General features: G+C 35.7%; 2 protein-coding genes across 2 annotated transcripts in view; one reads left to right on the forward strand and one right to left on the reverse strand.

Moving 5' to 3' along the window:
* Nucleotides 1379–3245, reverse strand: LOC109832098 (fe(2+) transport protein 1-like). Its single transcript, XM_020399539.1, is given in 5 exon segments — nucleotides 1379–1421; nucleotides 1423–1559; nucleotides 1561–1680; nucleotides 1852–2007; nucleotides 2617–3245. Coding segments are annotated over 5 exon segments (1068 nt in total). The 5' UTR covers nucleotides 3229–3245.
* LOC109834653 (carnosine N-methyltransferase-like) overlaps nucleotides 9501–10169 on the forward strand; it is an 18112-nt gene continuing 17443 nt past the window's right edge. Inside the window, exon 1 of the mRNA XM_020402682.1 lies at nucleotides 9501–9674. Within this exon, the coding sequence (XP_020258271.1) occupies nucleotides 9501–9674 (174 nt within the window). The remainder of the gene's footprint in view (nucleotides 9675–10169) is intronic.

The raw sequence follows: 10169 nt of genomic DNA on the forward strand, positions 1-10169 counted from the left end.
GGTAGGTTTTAGAAACCAAATTTTCATAGAACAGTAATTGTATTTTTAAATTAACAATAACGTTTTTTTAATAAATAAATGAACAGTAACATCCTTTAAAAAAGGAACAGCAACGTTCATTAAAATGAATGAACAATAACATCATTTTTTTAAAGAAGAACAGTAACACCATTTTTTTAAAAATGAACAGTAACGTTCATTAAAATAAATGAACGGTAAAGTTTTTTTAAAACATTAAAAATTGTTTTAAATGAACAGTAATGTTTTTTTAAATAAAATTAAAAACTGTTTTTTTTTAATGAACAGTACAATCTTTATTTTTGGAATGAACAGTAACAGTTACATTTTTTTTTCAAATTTTATAACATCAAATCAATAATACTAATAGATAAACAAATATATAATTAAAGCAATTACATTTTCTTTGTGTTAACAACAACTATAAAATTCCTCTGTTTTTTTTAAACAGTAACAAAACTTTTTTTTTAACAAAAAGTTAATTAATAGATAAGCAATTTTCTTTCTGGTTTTTTTTTAATTCGGATGAACAGTAACCATCTCGAATGAACAGTAACTTTAAAATAATTTGCAGATAAATCAAGTATAAACTCCTCAATCTTCTAGATTGTTGGAAATTAAAATAAATTAAAGATATACATGCAGATAAATCCGAAAAAATAAACAATTAAAACTGGCCTGATCGGGAGAAGTCGTGGTATCACTGCCCCTAGAAGTATTGAGAAACCCGCTATCGCGCCTGGCGCAGATGGTTCCCTCCCCTACGGTAAAAAACCCCGCGGGAAACGGTCGGGCCCTGCTGCACCGGGCGAGAGTGCAGAGCTTCAAGCTCAGAATGAAGGAAGTTGCCCATTAAAAAATAAAAACTAAGATGTAGATAAAATAATATTGTAGGGAGAGAAGAAAAACAAAGAAAACTTGTTGTATAATTTTTTCTTGTCATTTTGTGAGGCTCGAACATAACGCATATATATTATAGAGATGTTCAAAGACGTTACACCCGTAATTAAATTCCGTAACGTCGTCATAAATTTTGTAACGTTCCCATAATTATATAGCCGTTACACTATTATTTAATTGCTATTAAAAACATGTTTAATTATAAAATTTTAATTACTATTTAGAAGGCAAAAATGTCTTTTCTTAACAAATATCTACACAATCACATCAAAGAAGCTGTTTTTCCATGATAAAGGTTGCACTGCCTCTCTCAACATAAATTTATGAACTCTAAATTACCAACAACCTAAACAAACTGAAAAATACACGATTCGTACCAACGAAAATACGCAGCAATCACCAAAGCCTTGTGACAATATGCACATCACAACGCATACAAACATCCAAAGCTCCCTTCTAATTAAGCCCATTCTGCCATGAGGACATGCCCCCAGCGCCCAACACACCGCGACGTACGCCCACAACTGCAACTTGACATTGCTTGCAATTCGGCCCCATGAAGTCGCGGCGAGGAGATCCACCAACGCCATGTAGTGCAGTAGCCCCGCGGACGACGCGTCAACAGCCGCGACCAACATGAGGCGCTGTCGGGCTGTTGTCGCTGTACACGTTGGACAGCCCGATCCCGAGAGCGATCCCAAAGGGGGTCGTGGTGGAGAAGAAGAAGACTAGTATTGATTTCATCTTCATCCCGTATTCTGCCTATAGTAAATATAAATTTGATATCAGGGCAACTCAGATTCAAATTAATTTAACTATATTATATTATTAACATATTTTGGAGACGGTGAGCGTGAATTGGTAAGTCACCTGGAGAATGCAACCGCCAAGGCCCATTCCTTCGAAGAGCTGGTGAAAGCAAAGGGCGGCAACGAGAGGTCTAATAATGCAACCGCCAAGGCCCATTCCTTCGAAGAGCTGGTGAAAGCAAAGGGCGGCAACGAGAGGTCTAATCGTGCATGGATTTTGAGAAGCCCCCATTGACAGGCCAATTACTACAGAGTGAACAACAATTCCCATTTCTAGGACCTGCAAAAATAAATAAATAAATAAATAATAAAAGGGGGAAAATGTTTAGATTTGAATAAGTAGATGTTTATCTAATACCTGTGTGTAATTTAAACTTCTTCCCCTAGCTAATACCTTAATTATTACTTTGGTATGTCTATAATTCATAATACCTAACCAAAACAATTCTCAATTTATCAGCATAAAAGATATAAGATTTTGTAATCATGCAGATTTAAATTTCAAGAACGACTTCTCAAATAAGGGTAAGATATTAGATTTTTTTGCTTTGTATTAATATTTAACAAACAATACTGATTTTTGTAACATAAATAGATAAATAAAAAGTTTTTTTTTAAATTTTCGTTTACTTCTTAAATAATGTCAACGAGAGTGTACGGCAATGCTCTAGATTCAATTCGAATCATAAGCGCATCAAATTCTCATCCCAAGCTTAAACTATATTACTCCCGTCAACTATGCCTCACTTGAAGTCTAGATGCCATCTTTCAAATATAAGTATTCGTCACACATCTCCAAACTAATTAACTGCACTATATCATATCTAAACTTTTAGTCCAAATTACAGCAAATTAAAATAAAAAAATCAAACGCCATGAATAACCTCACCTGCGCAATGATCCGATTTCTACGCAACCTCGACTCTTCACCATCCTTACCATCAACCATCAGCGCCCCGTGCCCGTGCCCGTGCCCGTGTCCATGCCCGTGCACAATCTCATTCCCAAGCGGACTCTCACAATCCACAACCTCAACAATCCCGCTCCCCTTACTACCACTCTTCCCCTTATAAAAAGTCAGCATCAGCGAATCCACCATCAGCGTAAACACCGCCGACAGCATCGCGACGAACGCCGTAAAAGGAAACTTTCTCCAAGGGCTCTCCGGCAGGCATGGCGAGCTGAGGTTATCGAATGAGTCGGGCAACACGTGCATGTAGCCCGTAGCAAGAATCACGCCGGATGCAAACGCCTTGACGAGGGCGAAGAGGTTGCGGTCTGGGCTCAGCGCGGGGATCGAGCGGGTGAAGAGCGGGAGGCAGACGCCGATCATGCTCGAGATTAGGATCGTAGCTATCGCGATCAGTTTGAGCTTCAGGGCCTTGGGTTTGTCGTAGCATTCGCCGCGAGAGGGAGCGCTGCATTCGTTGGCGGCGAAAGAAATGGTGGAGGAGATTAGGAGGAGGAGGAGGAGGAGGAGCGTTGAAGAGTTAGAGGCCATGGCTCGTTCTTGATGCTGAGAGAGGGTGAGGTTGGAGTTGAGATTTATAGAGGGAGATTTTAGCCTTGTGTTGGATATTTAACATGCGGCTTGTTAGCATGTGTAGGCATGCAGCCATGTTGCGGCAAATTAAGACTTTGGACTTGGTCTGGTTCGATAAAGGATATATTAAGAATGAGGAATTTAAGAAATCATCTGGTTAAGTATCACATTGCAATGTAACTAAATTTGTTGACCTTTTAGATGAGATTCTAGATAAATTAATACACTAAATAAGGCTAAATCATCAGATTGGAATATTCTAACCATTTTCCAATATAAGGTACTTATTTTTGCCCTAGCGTCAATATTATCATTAGGGCCCAAGTTAAAATACCATGCTAATGTAAAAGAAGAAATAAACACCTTATTGGAAAATATGATCAAATTAGAATACCAATCTGGTAATTTAGCGCGCACTAAATCCTAGCGTTTTGCAATAAGCCCTCAATAACTTTTGGATTTGGAGAAAACCCACAACAAGTTTTCGCATTTTGCGGATAATCCCCATAAATTAGAACGAAAAACAATAGAAAATTTGCTTGGAAGGACAATTTCAAAAAAAAAAAAGGGTTGGGGACCCAATCTGGGTGCAAACAAGAGGAGAAGTAGAGAACGAATGACAAAAGTCAGGAGATCTCTAATTTTAAGTCAACTGAGTTACATGTAGCGATATTCTAACAATGTTAGGCTTGAGAGTTTTCTACAAAAGTTACTAGAGGTTTAGTGCGATTTTGAAAGTTATAAGGTTTCACTACAAAGCACTGAAAGTTCGGGGGGTTTGTGTAATTTACCATCAAATTTATATTAGTCGCTGAAGTTGGAAAGGAGAGAATTATCATGATTTTTTATATAGGTTTTTTTCGGTAATCGTGCAAAGAAATACGGACTTGAACACTCCAAATGTGCTCATCAAAAGGACACCTTATTTTAATTTTTCATAGTTTTTATTCTTGATAAATTAAAATATATTATCTAATTTTATAATGTGTATAATTCTTTATGTCACAATTTTAATGAGGCCGACTAACCGTTAGTTGGGTTGTTAGCAAACAACATCACTGCCCTTAAAAATACATACTGACTTATTTCCCGGTTTACCCTCACAGGTAAGCTTATTTCTATGAATTTATATTTGAGACGATTTAGATTTTCCTAACTGATGAGGGTATCGTAGGAATGATCTCTCACTATCTCAGCGGATGCGGCACTATGCGCATTGTACTTGCTCATGACTCATGAGTCCTGTTCTGTACGCTGGGCAATTGCGGAGTGTACGAGCCATGGCTAAGATATTAAGTTGACTTTTGTAGAAGGGAATCTATTCATAGTAATTAACTGTACCCTTTTGGAGAGAGTTGTCTTTCTCATTGGAAAAAAGGGCAAAGACAAGTGATTTATTATTGATGCATGACTTCATTCAAGTACTTAATTGCGAGTTAATTTTATATTGGATATAAACTATAGTAATCATCAAGTTTGTCAATGATAAGCATATCCATTGTACCTAGGGTTCTCCAAAAAGCCGGCGGCTCCGCGCCCTGCCCGGGTTTTGCCCGGATGCTCGGGCCAGGCCTGGGTCGATTTTTCAGAAATCGGTCCGAACTCAGGTCCGGCCTGGAACAGTGCCGAGGCGAGCACGAGATCCGGGCCGGGCCGCCCGGGCCCGGGACTGGCCCGGATGAAACGGTCAACAGAAGGTGACCGTTTGTGGTAAACGGCCGGGCCGGACCGGCCCGGTCCCAACGGTCGGTCACCTAAAGGTGACCGTTGGACTTGTTTTGGAGCCGGGCGGGCCCGGGCCCGGCCATATTAATGTTTTGACCGTTTTGCCCCCAACAACGGTTAAAAACGATCAAAATGTGAGATTTTTTTGGTCATTTGCCTAGGGAGTTACCTTTATAAATAGATGATGGTTTTCACTTCTTCTACTCACACCAAAACTCTTTTATTTCTTTCAAATACTCTCTTATACAATATTATAGTCTCTTATAATCTCTTATAATCTCTTATATTTTCTAATACTTCCATCAAATGGCTTCTGGATCTGAATATGAAGAGCAAAATCTATCTCCTACTGATCCAGAAATGAGTCATCCTACAACAACTCATCCTCCTACCGGTGTTAATCCTAAATCTGGTGGCGACGAATTTGCACCAAGAGCTCCTAAAATACCAAGATCCGATGTGTGGAATTTTTTTGAGAAGATAGACGTCACCAAGGATGAACACGGTAGGATCATCTTCCAGAAGGCTAAATGTGCGTTGTGCAGCCAGATTTTCCAAGCTCATCATAAGAGCGGCACCAACCACCTCAAACGCCATATTGAAAAACACAACAAAGACCAGAATCTTCAAGGTGATATCCGATAATCTATGATTTCTCAATCCTCCTCCTCTGGTGGTCTCGGTAATTGGAGTTATGACGCTGCCTGAGTCAGGAAATGCGTAATCAGGTTTATCGTTCTTAAAAACCTTCCTTTTAGATTAGTAGAAGATGATAAATTTGAAGATTTGTTTAGAAATAGTTTTTATCCTGTATTTACCAAATTTTCTCGTCAAACCTGTCAACGTGATATTTTAAAATATTATCGATAGTTTTTATCCTGTATTTACCAAATTTTCTCGTCAAACCTGTCAACGTGATATTTTAAAATATTATCAGGAGGAACAAGGAAATCAACGTGATATTTTAAAATATTATCAGGAGGAACAAGGAAAAATAATTTCTTATTTTAAAATTTTAAACCGTAAATTTTTTTTAACTTCTGATATTTGGACATCTAGAGTGCAAACTTGTTATTTATGTATCACAACACACTGGATTGATGAAAATTGATAAATATTTAAAAGAGTTGTTTCTTTTATTACAATTAAAGAGTCACATATTGGTATTAATGTTGCAAATTTAATAATTGAAGAACTTATGAAACTAGAAATAGATCAAAAAATATTTTCTCTTTTTCCCTAGATAATGCAAGTAATAATAATGTATCTGTTGATTTTATCAAAACAACTTTATTATTGCCATATCATGGTAAACTTTTTCATATTAGATGTATCTATTATATTTTAAATTTAACTGTTCAAAGTGCATTTTCTGAAATTAAACCCATGATAGAAAATGTTAGAACTGTTGCTAATATGCATAATGCTTCTGAAATGAGAATTAAAAGATAGAAACAATGTTGTAAAAGAAAAAAATTATAAGCCCAGACTAATTCCAAAAGATGTTGACCATAGGTGGAATTTCACCTATGCAATGTTAAGTGCAACAATAGAATATAAAAAATTATAAATAATTTTATAATTTTTTATACTTCTAGTTCTAGTTCTGGTAGTAGTTATGGAATAACTGAAGATGAATGAATAATTATATGTAATTTAAATGAGATGTTACAAGTCTTTTATGATGCTACAATGTTATTATCTGGCTGTGTAATTTAAATGAGATGTTACAAGTCTTTTATGATGCTACAATGTTATTATCTGGCTGTTATTATCCAACAATTACTTTAGTATTATCTGGCTGTTATTATCCAACAATTACTTTAGCTGCTTTACAAATTTTAAATATTCAAAAGTTTTTCCAAAATATCGTATGGATGATACTTTTGGATCTATAATTTTTCAAATGGAAAGCAAATTTAATAAGCATTTTAGGCTTATTCCTCATATTTTTGGTTTGATGATTCTTATTGATCCATGTTTGAAGGATATTGGCCTTCGAAGTTTGTTATAATCATTATATGATGGACAAATTATAGACTTAGATGATGGATCCACCCTTACTGCTACTTCTCATTATTTAGCTATTAAAAATTCTTTTCAAACATTATATGATAAATATGCAGGTAGACATAGTGTAGCTACACAACAGTCTACAGCTTCGGTGCCTTCGAGCATAGGCCGAGGTAAAAGTGTAAGTTTTGATAGGTATGCAATGGTAGCTGAACTAACTGGTGGATCTGGACTTGGATCAGCATTAGAGGTTTCTGAAATAGATTAATATTTATCTGCTTCTTTAGTTAAATGTCAAGGAAATACTTTAGATATTTTATAATGGTGGAGAGTATATGGATCAGTTTCATATTCTATACTTTCCACCATGATTCGTGACTTACTAACAGTGCAGGTTTCGACGGTAGCTTCAGAATCCGTATTTAGCATAGCAGGATGTTTGATCGACGACCACAGGACATGCTTAGATCCGTATACTGTACAAGCGATGATATGCTTACAAGATTGGTGGAGGTACGAGAGCGAACGCAAGACATCGATCGGATGGCTGGAATTGAAGATAAAATTTGAAGAGTTAGGACTAGCAGGTAGGTATAAAAATTAGATAATATTCGTCAAATTATAATTTTTGTTTCTTAACTTTAAATTTGTAATGAATTATTTCGGAAAAAGTTACAAATGATAGTGATATAGGTGAGTATGTACCAACCTAGTTGGGATGTACTCATCTATTATGATGCGACAAATTATGAAATAAATTTATACTTGTAAAGCATTTACTGATTATTAATAAAGAAGTTATTTTTACCATCTTTCATTTTTATAATTTTTTGTACTTGTAAGTAAATACACATCAGCTGACAAAATACCAGTAAAAGGGGTAATTTAGGAAAAGCGGCATTAATGAAACACGTTGTAATTAATTACCAGAAGCTGTCGAACACTTCTTTCGACGGAAAAAATGATTCAGTTTCACTCTATTTTGAATCCAGTTTCATCTTCTCTTTACCCCAAGAACTAAACTCTTCACATTCCGTTGATTTCTCAACACTTAGGTTTCTTTCAACATCTCATTACAACTCGAACGAAGACGACCAGCAAGACTTCGACGATCGAGATGAAGAAAAACAACACAGAGACTCCAAAATCCTCGTCTTCAAGAAGGGGTAAAACGATTCCAACCCTCGTATTAAAAATGTAATTTTTTTATCAAAGTTTGAACATTTTTCATAGATTCAGTGTGGGAAAGGTTCGTAATTTAGACATGAATCACTTGCATGTTGTTGAATACTTTTTTATTTTATTTTTTAGCTTTATAAAATGTTACCGATGCATGTTCTAGTTTAGGGTTTTTATTTTTTAAATTTTCCTTTATCTTGTTAAAACAAACTAAGTTTTTCTTAATACTGTAAGATTTTTTCATTTGTTCTAAATGGGTAGCGATTAATTCTGGTTGTCTGGATTCTGCAATATGCACTCTACTTGAATCTCCTCGATTTACTTGAGTGAAACGAGATTCACTAGAGTGAATCGAGATTCACTAGAGTGAATCGAGATTCACTAGAGTGAATCGCGATTCATTGGATGCATCTTTATTCACTCAAGTGAATAGCTATTTAGTGGAGTCAATCTGTATTCACTCAAACATAGAGAATCTCGATTCACTAATGTGAATCCTGATTCTTCGTAGAGAATTGAGATTTATATATTGGATGTTCTTACCAGTTATGGAAAAATGATTGCTCTTTAAACTTCAACTTTATCATGATTGTTTGTTTGTTTGTAAAAAATAACAAATATGATCCTAGGCCGAGTATATAGGATGGAAACTTTCCCAAATATGATCCGAGCCCAAGTATATAGGATAGAAAAATTATATGCTTTATGTATACTAACAGTGAAATTAAACTGTAACGATGATCAGTTTTTCCTTGTTGTGTTGAGGGACGAGACACTGAAAGAATGTATGGTATGTCATGGAGTTGGTTTCATATCATTGAATCTGGATTCAATTTGCTGAAGCTCGATACAATTTGTTGAATCTGGATTCACTTTGCTAAATCTCAATACATTTGGTTGAATCTCGATTCACTGCAGTGAATCTAGATTCACTGCAGTGAATCTAGATTCACTTTAGTGAATCTCGATTCACTGTAGTGAATCTCGATTCACTGTAGTGAATCTAGATTCACTTAAAGTGAATCTCGATTCATTACAGTGAAACACTATTGACTGCAACGATTCAATGGAGTGAATTGATATTCACTCAAGTGAATTGCGATTTAGTGCAGTGAAACAAGATTCATTTCAGTGAATCGCTATTCACTGAAGTGAATCGCGATATGGATTATAATATATATATTCAATAATGTGATTAAACATTCATGCTTGCCATGCATTGTTTAAAGTCTGGTATCATTAAAAAATGAATTGTCATCGGTTTAGCAGGTCTACGATCTAGTTCAAGAAACAAACAAAAAACATGTGTTGAGATGGTTGAGGTATTTACACCTATACCTCAACAGAGGAAAACACGCACTGTGTACATGCAAAGCAGTGACGATGACTTCATCAACCCCCCAAATAATCCTGACAGTGAGGAAACATTAAAGCGTACAAGGGATGAAGACAATGAACAGACCCCAAAAAGGATGAAGAAGAAAAGGGTTGGTGTACTAAAAATCTTTAATTTTTTTTGTGTATTCAATGATGGATAATTTGATCTAATTATATTATTTTTCTCACTGGAGAAGGTTGTGAAAAAAAGATATGTGAGGTCCAACAGGGACGATGACCTCGTTAACCCCCTAAATAATCCGGCTGATGAGGAAACATCAAAGCGTAGTAGGCATGAAGACAATGAACAGATCACAAGAGGAAGGAAAAAGATGAAAAAGTGTTGTGAATCGAGATTCACAACACTGAATCGCGATTCATTGCATTGAAAATAGATTCAATTTTTATTGTTTCAATATCCATTATTAAGTTTTACCTCAAATATTTTTCCATGTCTCTTTTTGTCCTTTATGAAAAAAATCTTCACACCATCTTCTTCTGATATACTGTTGATACTCATATCATAACAGGATGACATTATTGTAGGCATATAAAATTGCTTATAGGTCCCCTAGCATAGCTCGGCACAAACCGACGAGCCAACG

This window comes from Asparagus officinalis, chromosome 3 (assembly GCF_001876935.1).
Source record: "Asparagus officinalis chromosome 3, Aspof.V1, whole genome shotgun sequence".
NCBI classification, from domain to species: Eukaryota; Viridiplantae; Streptophyta; class Magnoliopsida; order Asparagales; family Asparagaceae; genus Asparagus; species Asparagus officinalis.